This window comes from Eutrigla gurnardus, assembly GCF_963514095.1.
Source record: "Eutrigla gurnardus genome assembly, chromosome: 16".
Lineage (NCBI taxonomy): Eukaryota > Metazoa > Chordata > Actinopteri > Perciformes > Triglidae > Eutrigla > Eutrigla gurnardus.
The window spans coordinates 9192702-9213790 of record NC_139927.1 but is presented as its reverse complement, the minus strand read 5'-3'; the positions used below and the strand labels follow the sequence as shown (position 1 = coordinate 9213790).

The 21089-nt window shown below is 44.8% G+C and overlaps 1 protein-coding gene across 3 annotated transcripts in view; it reads left to right on the top strand.

The window, feature by feature from the left end:
• The window catches only part of stxbp5a (syntaxin binding protein 5a (tomosyn)), a 74110-nt gene extending 53551 nt beyond the window's left edge, over window positions 1-20559 (top strand). The window contains exons 8-27 of one of the 3 annotated variants that reach the window (XM_084030760.1): window positions 903-1026; window positions 2461-2539; window positions 3001-3155; window positions 5061-5133; window positions 5354-5501; window positions 7118-7185; window positions 7779-7819; window positions 8289-8509; window positions 9919-10100; window positions 10399-10524; window positions 10813-10964; window positions 12836-12898; window positions 14887-14940; window positions 16548-16598; window positions 17620-17901; window positions 18027-18396; window positions 19050-19215; window positions 19519-19630; window positions 19715-19935; window positions 20246-20559. In XM_084030760.1, the coding sequence (XP_083886886.1) occupies window positions 903-1026; window positions 2461-2539; window positions 3001-3155; window positions 5061-5133; window positions 5354-5501; window positions 7118-7185; window positions 7779-7819; window positions 8289-8509; window positions 9919-10100; window positions 10399-10524; window positions 10813-10964; window positions 12836-12898; window positions 14887-14940; window positions 16548-16598; window positions 17620-17901; window positions 18027-18396; window positions 19050-19215; window positions 19519-19630; window positions 19715-19935; window positions 20246-20287 (2730 nt within the window). In that variant the 3' untranslated portion in view covers window positions 20288-20559. The remainder of the gene's footprint in view (window positions 1-902; window positions 1027-2460; window positions 2540-3000; window positions 3156-5060; window positions 5134-5353; window positions 5502-7117; window positions 7186-7778; window positions 7820-8288; window positions 8510-9918; window positions 10101-10398; window positions 10525-10812; window positions 10965-12835; window positions 12899-14886; window positions 14941-16547; window positions 16599-17619; window positions 17902-18026; window positions 18397-19049; window positions 19216-19518; window positions 19631-19714; window positions 19936-20245) is intronic. The other 2 variants (XM_084030758.1, XM_084030759.1) reach the window with 2 other exon arrangements.
• The last annotated feature ends 530 nt before the right edge of the window (window positions 20560-21089 follow it).

Below are 21089 nucleotides of genomic sequence, written 5' to 3'. Positions count from 1 at the left end.
CATATTTACTTAATGTCAAAATGTTCGCGGGTTTAATTATGAGCTACGAAAAGGGCATCAATAAGCAGGGCTGCCCTTTACTGGCATACTTTGTGTTTTCAATGATTGCTTGTCAGTAGATTAATCATCGTGAGCCGGGATTACAGCGGAGCGGGTGCCGTCTCTCTAACTCTCCGGTCTTTCCGTATTCTTTTCTATCTATTGTCTCGTATCGATGGCTCCACGTTTCACCTTTCGTCGTGGTTTTAAAGGTGTAATGTTTTTCCTGTAAACGCTGTAGATATTAGAATTGTGATTACTTTTATATCCTCTATTTTTGAACTTCCTTGCTTACTTCTTAAAAACACATTACTGACAAACTCCTTTGTGATATTCTCTTTTACCTTCTCTGCTTCTTCGTTGCTTCTTTTGGTTCGTGATACGGACTAATTAAATACTTTTATCTCAAATCCACGGCTCCTAATGACACCGGATGAACCTGAATGCACCATAACAACTGTGTGGCAATTCTATTGCATGTTGAAGGTGATATTTGAGTGAATTTGTGTCTTTCTGAGAAATAATTCTTTGTAGCCGTGGTAGTAAAACCTTGCTCCCGGCGTTCCTGAACAAAATGACCAATCCCTTTCACAGTTTTTCTCCACATTCAGCAAATGGCTCATATAAAAGCTTCTTCTGATATATGCGTTTATGCCACAGGAATCATCAGGGGCCGGATCCTTTTATCTCACTTTCACCATCTGTTAGACGGTGTATAACCCAGAGTCACGGGCGTTGAACCCACATATGAACATTACCGCATGGATAACAAACGTGTAGCGTGAGGTAGGATGGTGGCACACATGATGCTTCATATTGTTGATCCCCCCCTCCTCCCACACTTCTTGCATGTTGTTTCCTAGGCGATCCACTCGGTTGCCTGGCATCACGAGGGCAAGCAGTTCATTTGCAGTCACTCAGATGGAACTCTGACCATATGGAACATCAGAGGCCAGGGCAAGCCCATACAGACAATCACCCCACACGGTAAGGAGGTGGAAACACACACACACACACACACACACACACACACACACACACACACAAAATCCCTTTCCTAACATTTGCTTCTCATGATAGAATAGATACTCCACAAGACAAGTGCACTTTAGAGTTTTGCAGGACTGTGACCCAAAACCTGGTACTTCCAGTTCCTCCATTTTTTTAATGGCCTTTAAAATGTTTTCATTTTCAATCAATGCAAGAAAAACATCCTGCAACCGAAACTGCTCACAATTTCTTTTTTAGCCGTTTGGACGTCACAAAAGGTGAAAACAAGGTCCAGAACCACTGCTCCGAAGTCCTATACTAATGACTTATGTTTGTAGATGCATCCATTTCATTAGATTGTTACATAAAAAAGGTGTTTCTGATTACTTGGGAATGTTGTACTAGAGGACATGTTTTACAATACATGACATCAGAGGCTTCAGCCACCTCAGATGAGTCGCTCTGAATCTCCCTCCACATGGCTCCTTCATCGTTTCCTCATTCCAGTCGGAGGATTATTGCCGGTTCAATTATGTCCCTCGTCTGTTTGCTTTACGTTGTGTCTGCACGCGCATACATTAGAGCCGCCGCTCTGTTTGTTTCCTGCAGGAAAGCAAGTCTGCTCTTTTGAAGATGCATTTTAATCCATACTCCTCCGCCCCCCCCACACACACACCTACTCACCCCACAGAGCACTCTGACAAGTCACCCAGATGAAGGGCCTGGAAGAACTAGACAGTGTGTGAGTGCAGCAAATGGACAAAGAGAGCGTGAGAGTCAGAAAGAGGAACAAAGAAAGGAATTAAATGAAAGGAGAAAGAAAGAAAAAAAAAAGTCTAACCAGTTTCTCAAGCTGGTTTTTGTGTGCAGGGGATTGCAGAAAGGATTTTCACCACACGGGCTTTTTAATTAGTTGTTTCTCCCACTGCTGCATACGTAATTAGTTTGGTATTTAATGGACAATTATGCAAATTCCTGTGACAGGTTTAAGTACGGCTTATAAGTCCTCCTTTAATTGTCTTTTTAGATATCTGTTATTTAGATGTAGTTATTAAAAGCAGCTCTTTATTGTACAGACCTGCCTTGCACAACCTTGCCTTAAGGCTCACTTTGGCTCTCCAGTAGGAGTCCAGATATATATTATACAGGCGCTTATTGTGAATTGTGATATGCATAGGCAAGCACATGTGTGACAGAGGTGCAAATTTGCCCTCACACTGATCTCTCTCTGGAGGTTAGAATAGATGGATTCCGTAAATCGTCCACGATCGCCGTATGTTTCTCGCTTCTCCCTTCCCCTGCATTTGTCTTTATTCTTCTTTATTATGCGTTGTTATTGTGTGGCTACTGTTCAGAGCTGCGATTTAAGTGCAGCTTCTAGGGGGGGGGGGGGGGTGGACTATAAGTCACTTCTGTTTGTTTCTATTTTAGGAAAGCAGCCCAAGGATGGGAAGAAGCCAGAGCCTTGTAAACCCATTCTCAAAGTGGAGTACAAAACCACTAGAAATGGGTAAGCTCTCTCTCTCTGTCTCTCTCTCTCTCTCTGTCTCTCTCTCTCTCTCTCTCTCTCTCTCTCTCTCTCTCTCTCTCTCTCTCTCTCTCTCTCTCACACACACACACACACAGCCTCTCACATTAAATATGCTTATTGATACATCACAGTTATGGCCAAAGACACACCAAGGTTGCCAGAGGGTTAAAAGACAATGTGAGAGAACAATGTGCTTCAGACGAGGACCCAGAACGTCATCATCATCTTCTTATTCGACTATGAAATGATGAAGATGATGCCACTCCACAATACTTTGTCCAGTTAGGACGCGAACATATCTTTTTAAAGTGAATTTATAGTCATATAACCTCAATCATATCGACAGAATACAACCACCATCTGTGATATGGGTAGACCTCATTGTATGTATAAAAAAAGCCAGTAAAGTGTGTATACCTATGGATGTGTGTGTGCTGCAGGGAGCCCTTCATGATCCTGTCCGGCGGTCTGTCCTACGACACGGTGGGCCGGCGGCCATGTTTGACGGTGATGCATGGGAAGAGTACCGCGGTGCTGGAGATGGACTATCCCATCGTAGACTTCCTCACGCTCTGTGAGACGCCGTACCCCAACGGTGAGTCTCCGGCTGTTTAATGCTGGATGTGTTCACACCATGTCTGATGTGTGTGTGGGGGGGGATATTCACCTTGTCGTGCTTTAGAATCACACACACACACTCACTCCTTTCTATTGTTTTTTTAATTACGTGGGATTGCTCGCCCCCGTGTCGGTTTGTTTCTCTGATAGATTTCCCAAAGGGAAGGATCCTTTTCCAGCTTCATTATCCGACACACACAACATTACATTCTCATTTCATCTCTTTGTACACAGAAGCGCTCCATCTAAATTAAATTAGGATCTCGTTTCCTGTATTGAGGAGTCGAGCGCTGAAAGGCGTCGAGGTGGATCCGAGTGGTACGGGGGGGGATCCTGTATGTATACGATCTCACGGGCAAACCTGATGTCACCACGGTGATTTCATTTGGTCACAGACATCTGTGTGTCCGAGGAGGTGGATAATCCGTGATGATCTGATGCAGATGATGCAGCTGACTGGGAAATACTGATCTTGAGCTTGGAGTTTCATTATTGATCTTGGAAATAGCTGCTGTGCTAAATATTCAGCAAGGTCCACTTACTTGTCTTGTCCAACATCCCATGGCCTTCCTCAGGAGATCACCCAGCGTCGCTCAGCATTGTGCCAAGAGAGAGGGAATAAAAGTCTCTTTGTAACTGACTTAAGGTTAATCGGCAGTGACCATAATTACAGTTGTCACTCTCAGCTCCCAGATGACATCACCGACAGACGCAGAGGAACTGTACGGTGGTATAACGTTGCATAACGTGTCACGGGAGAGAATGTGAATCACTTTTGTAGACCGGCACCGGGGACGTAAGACGAGAAGGACAGTGGGAGATGTAGAGACATGAGATGTCAAAGTGTTTCAACCTGGAGGCCTGCTGCTCCACACACACACACACACACACACACACACACACACACACACACGCACACACACACACTCATAGTTCCAAAGGAAAGAGGAAGTGAAGCTACTGTTTAATGTCTGCCATAAAGGCCTGTGCTTATTTTTTTTAATGGATCCAGACAAAGCTTTAGGGCAGGATGGAAAGGTAGTTCTTCCTCTTAGGGACCGTTTGGTATTTATGGAATGGACCACTGGAGGAAAATGGGGGGGTTGGTATGTCTTAATGTTCTTTGTTGAGGGGTGGGTCACCCAACAATTTTTAGTCGGGGGGGTTCCTCAGCTTTTGTCATGATCTAGTAACTATTAACTTCCACATTTGCACAGTCGGCGAGTTTTTGCGACTGGAGCAGATGTTCGTCACACGATGTTATTGATGTGAAATATTAATAACTGACCATTCGTCACTCAATATTTGTGATGTGACATATTGAGTTGATAAATTGTCCGGGGGTGGATGGGGAGGTCATATTAATTCTGCCATGTCGATTGCAGGCCCTTACCATCCATTTGGTCAAGGTGCCCTGCAGCAAAGCATTGAACCCCCCGGTGCTCCAGTCCAGGCATTTAGTTCCAAAACCACAAAGCCGGGCAGCTCTGATACGATCAGTGTAAATCCTACCGAGGGGTTATTTGCATGCTCTCATTAATTCATACATGGATTTGCTTGATATTCTGTTTGTAGTCATTTTCTGTAAGAACTGAACAAAGCAAAGAAGAAAAAAACTACAATCATCTTAAGGTTGAATGTTAAATTCTCCTCCCAAATCAGACTGAAACAAATATTTAACCGGAGCGAATCCCCCACGGACATAAATCACATAGATGACTGAATGTGAAGCGTCCTTGCCCTCACATCTTCAGGGCACAGATATGATAATAACATTCGCCACATAAAGTCGAAGGAAATCTTCCCCTGTGGTTTGCAGCATTCAGGGGGAGCTCAAACATGCGGTGTGATGTATGATCTGTCTCGCTGTCTCCCGGCGCAGATTTTCAGGAACCTTACGCCGTGGTGGTCCTCCTAGAAAAGGATTTAGTGGTGATCGACCTTGCACAAAACGGGTAAGTCCCCCTCTTAATCAAATAACTCTTCATCATCTGTTGTTTCTTAAATGCGGGCTAGAATGTCCCGGTTGGCCTATTAGTGCTCATTACCTTTATGATAAATGGCCTCCACACCCATGAATCTTATTCTTTAGTACACATGCAGTCGTGAGTGAGATTAATGCACTGCCACTTGGCAGACGGACTCATTTACGTGACTTTGTCCCCTTGCTTACAGTTACCCCATATTCGAGAACCCCTATCCTCTGACCATCCACGAGTCTCCTGTGACCTGCTGCGAGTATTTCGCCGACTGCCCCGTGGACCTCATACCTGCACTTTACTCGGTCGGCTCGCGGCAAAAACGACAGGGCTACAGCAAAAAGGTACGGCAAAGCTCTGCAGATTCTTATCGGCCATGCTTCTGATACCGTTGTGAGAATCTAAATGGGAATTCTTTAAAGCGGTGAAGCCTTAGTTTTCAGAATTGTGTTCATAGTTACATTTTTTTGTATGTATACATTGGAGAAAAACTGTGATACAGCATTTTGCTTCCAGGAATGTCTCCGCAGACGACATATTTGCCGAATAGGTAAATCTTGCAATACTTTTATGAGTGGACCGTCGGCCCGATCGCCATGGTGACTCCCTTCAGCGATGGGTGGGGACTGAACAGACATTTATTTAAATGGAAATGTTCACGAGTGCCACTTTGGATTGAGACCCTCAGGATTGAAGATCAAGGGCTTCTTTTCGGGGGTTCAGCGATTTTGCAGCTGAAGGGAAAGCGATAAACAGTTTGTGGAAGAGGAATACATATAACAGTGGTATCTTATTAGATTGGAAGTAATGCAACCACATAACAATTTTAGGATAAGGTGTATTTTAAGAAAAAGGGTGGGGAACATACTAATTTTAAGCGGCCCCTAAAAGTACATTTAGTACTGATTATAGGAACTATAGAAATCAGTTTGGAAGGAAAGCCCCGTAGATACATGATGGTTGTCGACTTCTGGCCTCATTATTACTAGTACCAATTACAACGGTAATAAGTGTGACGCTACAGAAACCACTCCTTGTCATCATTCCTTTTGCAACCGTTTCTTAAACGGAAGCAGACGAGCTTTACTTTTGGAATAGAATGGATTGCCTGCTGCTCCGTCATTAAATAACCCCTTTGAACACACCTCCCATCACAGATTAATGACGTGTAACAGAGTAATAGCATCCCAGGGGTTGAATTTTCCTCCGTGTCGTTCCGAATAGCGGCGTCGTAAAAGAGCTAAACGCCTAAATTAGAAATGTAAATGTTCCACGCAGCACCTTCAAACAACAGGGCGACTGGATAAAAGACACATACGTGAGGGTTTGTTTTTTTGTTGCTACGGACTGCATGCGGCGTCCGTGGTGCTAAAATATATTTCCGTGGATCTAAACGGGACTGTATGAATGTGTCACATTGCCTCACGGTCGTCCTCTCTCTTTCACACCTCCTCTCCTCCTCCTCCTCCTCCTCCTCTTCCCTTCTCCCTGTATCATCTAAGACAGCCCCCCTTTGCTCTCGCAGCCATTATGTGTGCCCATGTTCTTTTCCCTGTCGCCTTGTTCTAGCTTTCTGTCAGAAATGTCAGCATGTACTGACCCAAACTGGCTGCTGCTTTTTCCTTTCCTTTCCTTTTTTTTTTTTTTTTTTTTTGTTAAGCAAAGGCCTGGATGAGCTGCAGGAGGGCTTTCTCACATAAAGATCACCATGACTCATCCTGATGACCTTTGTATGTGTCAGCGTGTTCAAAGCCAAACCCCCCCGCCGCCGCCGCCGCCACACACACGGTTTCAGATGGAGACACACACTCATTGACGTGCATAATGTATAATTGCAAGACAGACTGAGACGTTTCCCTTTTTTCTCCCCGTTCACATTCACACAGGTCATGTCATCTATTTTAAATCAATGTTTCTGTTGATTCTGTTTATTGACATGTACATGTGTGTGTCTCTCCAGGAATGGCCTATTAGTGGTGGGAACTGGGGTCAAGGCACACAGAGCTACCCGGAGATCATCATCACCGGGTAAGACGGCGCTGATTTCATTAGCATTAGCATCATCGTCTTGCCGCAACTCAATTACTTTCACCTCTGCTGCACTGTCGGGTCTCCACAGCCGCCATCACAGTATTTACTGTTAGTCTTTCTACACTCCAATCGTGGGCACGCCGCTCCGTTTATTAGCCGGCTCCGAGCTGTCATCAAGGGGAGAAGGGGCGTTTTTAACAGAACATCCGAGGATGTGACACTGAGGTTCGGGTGTGGGACACTTCTCCTCCCCTATCTCCCTCTCTCCTCACCCCTACATACCATATTACTATCTGTACGGCTTCTGTCTCTGTTTCTAAGAGTGCAGGCTGTTAAATAGTTCCCTCGCAATCCACTCAGATGCAACTAAACTTCGAGGAGGAAGAAACAGCAATGTTCACGCTTTTTTCATGATTTCACGCCAAATCAGAGAAACCATTTATTTCTTCATGGATGTCATGGTGTTTAATGATTCATTGGTGACCAAACATTGTTGTTTATTGATATTTGACTACCTAGACATCAGAATGTATGTCCCTCTCTTGTTCCTCTACTTTTATCTTTTATCCTTTCCTTTTTTTCATTCCAAGCCACGCTGATGGAACGGTGAAGTTCTGGGATGCCTCTGCAAGTGAGTACTCTCAGCTGCTAAGCTTTGTTTATGATTCAAGAAATTATTATTATTTGTGTGTATTTTTAAGATCAGGCAAAGGAAACCTAATACACATAAAGTTGGAATATTTTGTTTTCAGGCACATCCTCTGTTTGTTCCCATTGAAATGCATCATTAATCACTTTCTACCAGGTGCAATGATTACATTATGTGTCAGATGAAATTAATTCACGCATTAACATTAGTTTGGTGTTATAAAAGACAAGACATTTGCAAATTATTCCAACTTTATTAATTTTTTTATAAATGAATGTATGAATTAATTTGAGCACCAGGCTTCACAAAGTTAATACAAACATAAGCTTGGTTCAAATGTAGTGTTGTTATAATTCATTATTGACGTTCAAAGCCCCACGTTGCCTCTGATTTCCTATTATTAAGAGTCAGATTCCATATGTCTTATTGGATTGCTCCCCTTTCCCCCCAGTAATGCTCCAGGTGCTCTACAAACTCAAAACAGCCAAGGTGTTCGACAGAAACCGGTCCAAGGAGGACAAGGGCAGCACCGAGGTGTCCGACGAAGACCCCTTTGCCATCCAGATCATGGCCTGGTGCCCCGAGAGCCGGATGCTCTGTGTGGCCGGGGTGTCGGCCAACGTCGTCATCTACCGCTTCAGCAAACTGGAAGTAACCACTGAGGTGGTGCAGGTGGGTAACAGATTATAATCTGGCTTCTTATTATAGAATAACAGAAAAACACGTCTGTTCTCCCTTCTTTGATTGTGACATCAAATCATTCACATAATGAAACTACATCTAGAATACATTTTGCTTCTATAAGCTGTTCTCAGCACTCGCTGTCTGTACTGTACGGTGTTGACACACACACACACTCAAATATCTGCCTCGTCAAAGGCAGTATGGTTGCCATGCCAACAGACAGAGCAGTGAACAAGCAAAGCTAGACTGTCATTATAATCCGCCTTTATGCATGCGACGTGAGTGCTTATGGGAGTCGGCGTTTAATGGCGCGCTGTAAAGAGAAACGCTGTTTAATCGGTGTGAGCGTGCTCGCCGCTCCTATATTACAAGAGGGCGTGCTCACACACTGCATATGCTTTGCTTCCATTCTCTGAGCACTGGAGTGTGAAATTGGGAACCAGCTTTATATTTTTTATAATTTTGCATTTCTCCTGCGAGGCGGTCACTGTTGTGGTGGTTTTTTTGCCCGAGACAGAGATCACCTGTCAATCAGAGTGAGTGGGAGGCATTGTGATGTGCTTTGGCTCACAGATCTGTAAGTGAATTTACATATTTCCTGGCTGCTGCCCCCTTAATGTGTTCAGCAGAGTTTGTCTGAACTATCCAATTCTTTTGTTCTTTCCAACAAATGATTCAAATCAGCCACTGTCCTGCTGGAAGCCTTTTTTTTTTCCTGTGGATGACTGCCAGCGAGCGCTGATGCATGCGTCGGAGAAATCTCCGGCACCTTTTTTTTTTTTTTTTTTTTTCCTACGCTCGAAGCGTGTGACTGGGCCGTGGACCAGGACTAGATATGCACTTGCAGCGAAGCTGTAATTCGGAGAACGATCTCCCTTCCCACAAGGTCAAACACCGTAACCTCTTAGAAACGAAGGTAGAGGAGGAGAGAGAGTGAGAAGTGAGAAGAAGGGCGCCGATCACTCTTCACACCCACGTATGAGTGGGGCTAATGAGACTGACAGAATGCAAAAGAGCTCATGAACGTGTGTGTGTGTGTGTGTGTGTGTGCGCGTGTGTGTGCGTGTGTGTGTGTGTGTGTGTGTGCGTGTGTGTGTGTGTGTGTGTGTGTGTGTGTGAGATGCGAAGGCGGCGGTTGCAGAGAAGTTGCCTGAAGGAGGACTTAGAAGAAATGGAATATTTCAGTATTGGAGGAACTTTCTGACTCTCAATCTGCCTACACACACACACACACACACACACACACACATGTCCGACAAATCTCTATTATCAGAGTGACTGTTTGTGATTGTCACTCTGGGTCATACAACTATTGTACACGACAGCTTTGTGCCTTTATAATAATTCTGATGATCCCCCTGTCCAATGCCTCTTCGTCTTCCCTCCGTCTCGTACAGCTACTAGAGGTGCGAATGCAGTACGAGCTGAACGACATAGAGTCTCCAGATGGTGGAAGCGGAGGGGGAGAACAGACGTCGGCCCTTCCCACCCCCGGTGCCTCCCCTCAGACAAGCGGCCCGCCTTCTCACCCCTCCACCAGCAGCAACAACTCTGACGGAGGCAACATGCCCTGCCTCAAGTATGAAACACACACACACATAAACCAATTACCTAAACCCTCATGAGGACCAGGAGCACATTCTCACACACACTCACACACACACACACACACACACACACACGAGAGTCTTGCCTTTTGCCTCGAGCGCTCTTACACAGACTTATTCACAGCCTGAAGCGTTCTCATCCCCTCGCAGCCACTCATGCCAGACCCTCGACCCGCAGCCAGAACTTCATTCTCTTTTATGAAATGTCTCTTTTTTTTATGATTCTATCCCGTTCATTTTCTCTTCCTATTCCTGTCTTCCTCTCTCCAGAGTGCGCAGTACTCCTCTGAAGCAGTCTGGAGGATACCAGGTGGACTTGGTGGTCCAGTTAGTGTGGGTGAGCGGAGAGCCTCCGCAGCAGATCACGAGTCTGGCACTCAATTCCTCCTACGGCCTGTAAGTACGCTAACCAAGTCTTCTCAGTGCCCACGACTCATCCTCATTATCCTCATCAAGCTAATGTGAAGTTAAAAATGAAAGTGACTAAAATGCGTAAAGACCAAATGCTCACAACTCCGACGACAACCAGGTCTGTCAACACGGTTTACACGATTCCAGCTGTTTTTGGGCCAAATGAAATCTCCCTACATTGTTACCATCCGTCTCCTTTGATGTGCCTTTTCATCTCTCTGTCTCCCTCCCCCCTCCTCCACTTCCTCCCCGACTCCGTCACCCCGTCCCCAGCGTGGTGTTCGGCAACAGCAACGGTCTGGCGGTGGTGGACTACATCCAGAAGACGGTGGTGTTAAACTTGGGGACGGTGGAGCTGTACGGCTCCAACGACCCCTACCAGAGACAGCCCCGCTCGCCCAGGAAGACACGGCAGCCCTCTGGAGGTAATAAATAACGGGAGAAACAGAGAGGAGTTTCTGACAGCACACAGCAGTAGTTTTATTCATTTATTTTTATTTCCTGCCACTATAGTGCAGACACAACTATTGTTTTATGTCCTCAGCTGACTAATCATACAGCCAAGCCTTTTTTTTTTTTTTGCCCCGAAATCAAAAGCTTGATGGCTGAACAACAAACTTGCAAGTCACTCTGGGCTCAGCACTAATGACGAAGACACAGTCCCTTCTCTATTTCTTCACACTGCAACCAAAAAACCCACGTCTGTGTACACACCGACACGCCCACTAACATGCACATACAATTATGCATGTTATAGACAATTAGCAGGATTTTGAAGGTGATTCTGTATTGTAGTCTGACTGGTCGGGTAATCCTGCAAATAGATAGATAAAGAAATACTTAAAAAGTCCATTCTGGTGATATGTGTAATGTTACTTTCATAATCGAGACCCGTATCCAAAGATAAGTAGCCGATCGTTGTGACTTGCTCCCTGTATTTCAGGGACAGCGATGCCGGATGTGATAGTGTTAGAATCTTTCAGTGAACACGATGGTGAGTTTCCAGGAACCCCCCCCCCCCCGGGTCCGGACGTCTCTGAGCTCATGTGAGGCCGGATGAAGTCATAGAACAGCACATCTAAAACCATCCAGGCTGATACACCACCAAGCACTTTGACTACACAAATACCAACTCCTTCTCCGTCCATCATCTCTCTTTCTGTCGTTCACACACACACACACTCTCACAGCCCATCCCTTTTACACACACACACACTCCCACTGCAGCCTCATAGTCTCACTCACAGCTAATAAGATGCTTTCCCGTATGGACACACTGCCCCCCGGTGTTAGAGGACGGCGGTGCAGCTACCTCCACGATGCCGCAGTGTCATGACGACGCACCGCCCATACCTAAGCACAAGTTTGATGGATGAAATTAGCAAACTGTGGACGTTGAGGGGAGTTATTTTTGCGATGGTTTGTGGGTACGTACGCTCGCGGGCACGCAAAACCGCCGCAGGCGTGCACGTGCTCGTGTGTACGCGTGCACGTGTGAATACACACGGAGCAGCTGGTGTCGCTGACTGGTGAGCAGTGGGCTGGCACATGTCAGAGCTTGGCGAGTGTGAGCAGTAATCAGGCGTCCAGCTGCTGTCTGCTTGGCTTTCTGCCTCACAGGACAATGTCACACACACACACACACACACACACACACACACACACACACACACAGTTATACACGCACGCGGCAACGGGAGGAATTCAAACTGGATGAAGAAACATTAAAGACACAAAATCTTCATTATGTTGAATTTATGAGTGGAACCGACTGCTGGGTTTAATCTGTGTTCATTAAGCAGATATTTTAGCTTTAGATGAAAATACTTTTGTCATTTTTATCCTTCATACTTTTAGTTATCACTTATAGTTAATGTTTTTTCTTACTTTTTATTCTCGTCTGCTGTTTTTTTAATCTAATCTTGGTCATCAAATTATATTGTATATTTCAGTCATTCTTGTCCAGCCAAGACAATATTTTTGTCATTTTAGTCAAACTAATTTCACCAAAGATCATTATCTGATGACAAACAGGTTGAATTATAGAAATGGGCATTTAAAGCAAAAATAGTATATATAAGCGATCATTTTTGGAAGACTTGATTAATGAAATGAACACAGCTGCAAGTGAAGACAACGTTCCTACTGTACAGCAATCCCAGTGTGATAACTGAGCTTCTCTGCAGTGTTTTAGAAAGCAAGAAGGAGTATATCCTTACACAGAATGAAACACCCCAGTGGTTCTTTTCAGCTGGCTTTATTGCGTATGAATTGAATCGTGTGATCTCTGCTGCAGGTCTGTGTGACATCAACGAGGGCTCGGCCACATCAGAGGACCGCTGCAAGTCCCCCACTTCAGGTAACATGTCCTTCAGCGTCTAATGAAAAGAGGGAGGCATATAGCAGAGGCGTTGGAACAGTGAACCAGAGATAAAGCAGACCTGTGATATTGTGTAAATGAATGCAAGAGGAACTCTGGTTAGGGAGGAAGATTAATGCCTCAGTGGAGACTTAACTTTTAATACCGTTTTATTGAAATTGTTCTATACAGAACCATAAAAATTGTCTGGCTGTCGATTTTCATTCTACCCCGGTCTATAGAAATGCTCTGTTTGTCTTTATTACCAAACCTTTATGGGGGTATTGTCCCATTTGGGGCATGCATTCTTTCACCACTTTGCAGAGATCGATAGAGAGGAATACATTTGTTTTAATCTCACGAGGAATGCTGCACAACCGGGTTCCGGTCCGTAGAAGTATCCCGTCTCTATGACGCTAACTCTGTGTGACAGCTAAGAATTATGAATTGAATTAAACCAAAAGTCTGCATTCTGGTAGAGAAACCCATTCATTTGCATTAATCAGAGAATAAAGAAGTTCAACCTGAAGGGCCGTGGGTATATTCACATATTCATTAACTGCATAATTGCATATTTGGGGAAACTATTCCACAGTTTAATGCATTGTATCAGTCGGAAGATGATGTGGATTAACTTTTGACTTGGTTTCGGAGCGGTGATCTTCTGTCAGTTAGACATTTAAATGTATCTGCAGACTATTACTGAGTTTTCATATGAGTGAATATGACCAAAAATGCATAAAAACGAACCCATTTGCACTTAATATACTGCGCCGCCGCCACAGAGGGAACTACACTGTGTGTTGCAACAGTACGCCGCTCCGTTGCCCTTTTACTCCTCGCCTTCTTAATCTACGTCATTAGTATTTCAGATGAAGGTGCTTGAGGAGAGAACAGCCCAGATCCATCTCATTAGTGGCATCTTGGCACTGAAAATAAGGACGTTTTTTTTTTAAAGGTCACGCAGAAAACAAATCTCAAAGTCTGGAGTCCTGCTGCAGGTACGATGCCTGTCCCAGCTCCCCCCTGCCTCTGGTGCCACCAGACTGTGGTGTGATACATCTGTCTGCTCTGCATTATTCATAGGACAGAGGCTGCGATAAGGTGCCTCCCTGCAAAAAAGACATCTGCCTTTTACAGTTATTTAGCCCTCAGCTAACCTTTATTCTGTTTGCCAGCGGAAGACAACGATTTAGATTGTCTTTGCATGCAGATTCACCTCTTTTACCGTGATGATGTATGGACGGGTGAATTAAGACCCTCGGGGCGCCATTTCATTCAAGATTATTAATTAAATTATTGGATTAGTTTGATGTACATGAAAACAGGCTGTTATTTAACATTGTAAGGTTGTACACACAGCATAATCAGTAGCAAGTTACTGTTATTACTCTTAGAAATAAACTAGCTAACTAGAACCAGTGTTTTTCAGCTTGAAAGATTCCACCCAGAACGGTTCTCCCACAACCCTCTGTGGACCTTCTAAACAGAACCTTTACACCTACTAAGAGCGCTAACAAGAACCCAAAAATGTACGTGTGGATGAAAATAGAACTCTCACAAAAGAACAAAACACTTTCTTTAAAAAGGGTTCTTCAGAAGTGACTGGTTATGGGTAGAACCTCAGCTCTTCAGAAAGAACTTTTATGGAACCCTCATTTTTAACAATACTCCTCTACAGACCTTTTTTTCTTCCTCTTCCTCATTTTCACACTGAATATTAATCTTTTAATTTTTCCGTTCGACATTAGAATCTTTGCTCGTTATGGTACCCAAAAGTTAAATGTCATACATAAAAAAAGAAGGCAGTAATAAAGTATGAGTAGTCTCTCTTTTATGAATTCTTAATTATGTTCTTACATGAAACAGGGTTTTTGAGTCAAACCAGTGTCCTAAACATCAGAGGAATAGAAGTAGTGCATAGTAATAACACAAAGGGTGTTTCTAACTGCACATTTACTCTACTCTCCCCCTTACATCCCCAAAAGTGTTGATGTCAAACAGCAATCTACAGCAATTCTACAATGGAGGTGGTAGAGGAGGTAAGATTGGCCAAATCCTCAGAGGCTGCATAGGCAGGACCCCTCCCCCCCCCCCATGTCTCTGTCCTCCGTGTGTCATGGTCAGAGACATACACTAGAGAAACCAGAGTTCAGTTCTGGGTTAACTTCTGTTCCACGATCTTTTGTTTCTCACTCTATTGAATTACAAACAACGCTCGCTTTTTTTTTTTTATTCAATTTTTTTGCGTCTCTACTCAAATCCGTGGTTAGAAAACTGTACGTCTTGAAGTGAAAGGTCATGGAGCAGAGACTAACCTGGAAGCAGGGCAGATACACACACACACACACACACACACACACAATGCCTTAGACACACATTGCATGCTACATGTACGTAGCACGAGTGTCATACCGTAAATGTGCCTGCGTGTGATATCCGTCCTGTCGATGAGTGACATGATGGGCTCCGTCCATAGTGCGGTGTGATGACACCACAGAGGGGGAGCAACTCATCTGTCCCACTGTGTCGTCTGTGTGCCCTCCGTGTGTGTTGATGAAACAGATAATAACTCATCCGCTGCTCAAAAGTCATGTGTTTTATGTCTGCGGAAGGCCGGGACTTCTGGATCCTTCCCAGAATCAGGACATCGTGAGTAGGTATCTAAAAAATGACTGCTTCGTCAGAGACCGGAGTCTTGACCGTGCCCAGACCAGACCTTCTCAGACCACCTTTATAGATACTTTTTTAGCTATCCTGACCTCTTTTAATTAGTCTGAACCCTGTTAAAGCAAAGTGTTCCCAGCCTGGGGATATTCAGCACTCTGCTGATCCGTCTGGTTACACCTGTGAGTTGAGGCGTTGGCCCTTCATCCTTCTTATTCATGGTGTAGATAGAAAGTCACCAATGTCTTCACTGTAGATGTGTTAACTAGCCATTATTCTCTACTAACATTAGTGGATGTAACGTCTGAATAAAGGCGTAATTCATTCTTTCTCCTACAGACAGAGAAATAAAATCTAAGACCTTCATTCATCCTTGTTTCTATTTATAAGTTCACTCTTTTGAAAGATTGAATGATTTGAAAACCCATTTTGCAATGTATGCACACATACAGCTGTCGGGTGTATTTTGTTCTCGCCGAGGCAGTTTTGGGTCATGAAATAGAAAATATGACATATAATATAAGAGCTAGGCATCAGACTACTTCAGTAACCATCTCTTTCACTGTCTTCTTCCATCTCCTGTTCTGTATTTTCTGTTTCCTGGTGCCTTCCTGTTCTCGGTGCATGCTCCCGTGGCATGAGGTTTCCTGAATGGCTGTGCAGTTTTTGGTGTCTCACTGTACCAGTCCTCTCTTGCAGGGCTTTGTGCAACCAGAGGTCACGTCCTTTTGTTTTTTTGTCTTCCACAGCATGCCTCTGTGATATACAGGGTTCCCTCTGAGTCCTTACGCAGTATCTTCTCCTGTGTAAAGCATTCTTGCTCCTCCAGTCGGCACTTTGTTTCCACAAGCCTTTTGTCGATTTCCCCTGTGTTCTAGCTCTGTGCACAATCCTAGCCCAACGGCCGGTTCTGTAGCTTTGCATGGCATCGTGTGTTAGCGTAGATGTATGTTTGTAAAGAGGGATGTTCTCTTTTTTCCAGCAAAGATGTCACGGAAATTAAGCTTGCCTACTGAGCTAAAGCCAGACTTGGGTAAGCCTTGACTTGTCTCCAAACAATTTGTGTGAAATGCAGTATATCTCTCTCACTTCGACTGGACTCCACCACATCCCATCGGTTTCCAGTTTTAGCCGGTTATTCGCCTCACAATTGGCAAGCTGTGCAGATATTCTCCTAAGTTTGCATGAGACAAAAGTAGCACTGATCTGACCAGAATTGGAAATGAGCTAAATCTAAGAGTTGGAACTGAATTCAGTTATAAAAAAAAAAATCTACTGTGCTCCGACTCCCACTTTTTGACCTTGGTGGGTGTTCTATAGAGGTCAGTGGTGCTGAGTTAAACTATGCACACTCCATCTCACCGTAACGCTTTCTGTTACTTTTGCAGCTTTCTCTTTCTCTCCTGTGTTCTTCATGTCTTTTCTTTCTCTGTCTGATTGGTAACTTACAAATTCAACCCCCAAGTACAAACATTGCCAGTTTTAAAAAACAAAAAACCAAAGAGATATTTTCTTCTTCAGGTGTGTCCAACGTTCTTCTAAAGCACCGAGAACACTGGATGGGACACAATTAAAATGTGCAAGTGCCAAAACATTCACCTGTATGGTTGTTTAAGAGTTCCGGTGTTGTTCACATGTAACCAAAGTGCCTGGTAGTCAGATCTTTCATGCTAATGAACATTTCGAAAATGCATCGAATTTGTGTCTATTGTATAAAATATAATATAAGGTATGTGTGATATAAATTCACCATCAATGAGGTTTCCGGTGATGCCGCTCTGTCAGACAGTTCAAATTACATATTTATATATTAACCACTATTAAGAATTTCCCTCCCAATTTTCTGTATCTACATCATATATCTTACAGAGATCAGTACAAACGTCTTGGAGTTTTCTGTAAAAATGTCTGTCAAAAGGTCCAAAGTGTTTAATTTACGATTATTTTTTTTATTTATAATTGTATTTTTTTGTGTGTTTCAGCACATCTGTGATGTCTTTCTTGTTTTAGACTGCTTTGCGGGTGCTTTACCTCCCTCTGTTTTCTCCCTACTGTCCTCCTGTCTGTATGCCCGCCGCGGGGTGCCAACCCATTAGACCACCGGGACAATTCTTTCAGCCGCTCGCGCTCCTCCAGCGTCACCAGCATCGACAAGGAGGCACGAGAGGCCATCAGCTCCTTCCACTTCAGCGAGACCTTCGTGCGGAAGGGCGACAGCGCCTTGACGCCCTGCCTGCACGTGGGCACCACGCTGGGCACCGTGCTGGCTCTAGCGCTCACATTGCCACCTGCTGGGGAGCAACGGCAACTGCAGCCTGTTATCATTTCACCTACAGGTGGGGAGTGGGACTGGGAAATAGAGTGATGCATGGCAGGTGTATTGCTGAGATGAAATCCAGATTGATTTGTGCAAACACCATGAAACATATATTTGAATTGAAATGTTCCTTCCGTTCTTTAGGCATGCTGGTGCGGCTGAAGGGCACCATCATGCGGATGGCTTTCCTGGACTCGACAGGTTCCATGGTGCCCCCTGCGTTCGAGCCCTGGTTCGAACCCAACGTTACAGCGGACGGCGAGGAAAGGGAGAAGGTCCGCAAGCGCCGGCCCGTCTCGGTGTCCCCGTCCACCTCCCAGGACCTCAACGACGGCCAGTACGCTGTGGTGTGCTCAGAGAAACAGGCCAAAGTCATCTCGCTCCCCTCCCAGACCTGCATCTACAAACACAGCATCACGGAGACCTCCTTCATCCTGCGGGCCGACGTGGTGCAGATGAGCCAAGGCGTGTGTCTGGCGTGTTTCTGCGCCAACGGCCACATCATGACCCTCAGGTGAGAAACACGTCCGTCGGAAATATTATTATAATGCATCAATCAAAGTCAGTTTGAATGCATCGTGTTGATATGATTGGATTTAAGTAGATCTGATCTGGATTCTGTTGTGCTTTGTATGTTTTATTTCCTCAGTAGACACGATTGATTTGATTTTGGGTTTTTAAAACAAAATATGCTGAAATACATGCACACACACACGTGCAAACACACACACACGTGCACACACACACACACACACACACACAGATGTACCAGATGAGTGGAAGTATAAGTGAGGATGTCAAAGTCTGTCCCTCATCCTCATTAATATTTGCGTCCCTAGAGGAGCGAGACAGAACAGCCATCCGTATGGGCCTCTGACATAGCAAGGATGCCCAGCTGTGTGTGTGTGTGTGTGTGTGTGTGTGTGTGTGTGTGTGTGTGTGTGTGTGTGTGTGTGTGTGTGTGTGTGTGTGTGTGTGTGTGTGTGTGTGTGTGTGACCATGCCATCAATGTTTCAGAAGTTTGAAACATGCCGTTGACTTAATAACATGTTGACTTCAATAATTCCTGTGTGTTTAGGTGCTGATCAAGGCTACATTATAAAAGGCATTTAAAGGCAGCATTATGATATTCTCCCATAAATCACCTCTGTTTCCCCCCCTGTCTAGCGTGCCGGGACTGAGACCGCTCATGGATGTAAACTACCTGCCTTTGACAGACATGCGGATAGCCAGGACGTTCTGCTTCACCAACCTGGGCCAGGCCATGTACCTGTGCTCCCCCACCGAGGCCCAGAGGATCACTTACAGCCAGGACACCTGTGAAAACCTGCAGGTCAGTGGGTACTCTATATACAGCACGGCACGCCTGTGGATGTAATGAGTCATGGTCCTACGTCTTGGGGGGCATAAAAGAACTGCATACTGGCACCAATGGAAAACATTTGATATTAAAGATAGATGCGATAAAGGAAATATCGTTGGGAATGTGCATATACGGTTTGTATATTCGTATGCATATTTTACCTGAAAAACTGTATACTAGACTCTGTATGAAGCATGCTATGTCTATGCAGTGGATGGCAAAATAAATAGACGCAGGCAGCAGAAGTGAAGCAGGTGTGTGTTGATGTTTCAGGAGATGCTGGGTGAACTTTTTACACCAGTGGAGACACCGGAGGCACCCAACAGAGGGTTCTTCAAAGGCCTCTTTGGGGGAGGAGCACAGTCGCTGGACAGAGAGGAGCTATGTAAGCCAAGCCTACACATATCCGGATAAAAATGATTTCTTGATTCAACCTCACGCTTCACCCTCTTTCTTTTCCCGAACTCAGTCGGTGAGATATCGTCTGGAAAGGCCTCACGGAGCCTGGCCCAGCACATCCCGGGCCCAGGTGGCCTCGAGGGCATGAAGGGAGCGGCGTCTGGCGTGGTGGGCGATCTGGCCCGTGCCCGGATAGCGCTGGATGAAAGAGGCCAGAAGCTGGGCGAGCTGGATGAGAGGACGGCCGCCATGATGGCCAGCGCGGACTCTTTTTCCAAACACGCCCACGAGGTAAAAGGAAAACGGTTGAAGGTCTAGAATCTGGAGAGAGCAGTAAATACATGCATGCATGTGTGCAGTGCTTCACATATTGAAAAATAATCCCAGAATACATACATTTTTTTTTTTTTTACTTTTAAATTTCAGTTTATTAAGTTTATTAAGAAAAGGAGAGCACATGTTTTTGAGAAATGCAAATTTCCCAACTGTATGAGAACCTCAGTCAACATGTGGTGCAGTGCAGTGGAGCACTTACACTATTTAACCATTAGAGGGCAGTGTATGCATGTGGAGTCTCTCTAAAATATCTCTCTGTTTCCAGATGATGCTGAAGTGCAAAGACAAAAAGTGGTACCAGTTCTGATCGGCGACGAGGACAGACATCAGAGCTCCACGGACACAACTGTCACCTTCATTTGGACTCACCGTGACCCCCCCCACCCACCACCCACCACCCCCCACCCATCCGTCCGTCCATTCATCCATCCCTCCAAGCCTTCTTCACTGGGACACGTGGGATTTTCTTCCCTAGCACAATGTTGAATACTGTTCTTACCTCAGTCTTCGGGTGGAACTGAGGGGTAGACAGGGGAGAAGGACCACCTCAGAGGGAGCAGATAAATGGTGTCTTTTATTCAGTTTTTTTATTTTTGTCTTTTTGTTTATCTCTGTAATCGACTTCTCATCCGAGCTAGCCGATTGGGCCGACGCGCCCGGAGATTCTTCATGCTCATTTGCCAAAAAATGTCCTTCACTGTTGTCTCCACTCCACCGACGAACATAGCAGAAAAAAAAAGAGACAAATACCTATTGAAGAAACAGACTACAAAAAAAAAATTCTCAACGTGTAAAAAGAAGGAAAAAGAATCTAAATACATCATTATATATACATAAATCTAATAAATGTGCAACGCTGTATCCACTTCCGAGTGACAAGTACAAAAGAAAGGAATAACTCATTGAGGAGACGGGAGCAGGACAAGAAGGAAGGACGTGGCGTTGGAGAGCCACAGGAAGTGCTGCGACAGTGACGCCTCCTCTATGCAGAGAGTCCTGGTGATAGCAGCAACCTATTTTGATGTACACTGGATATTTCGTCATCTCGCTCAACCTCTAGACTCTCCTCTGTATCTTACAGACTTTCATATCGTTACCAACAGTGTGTG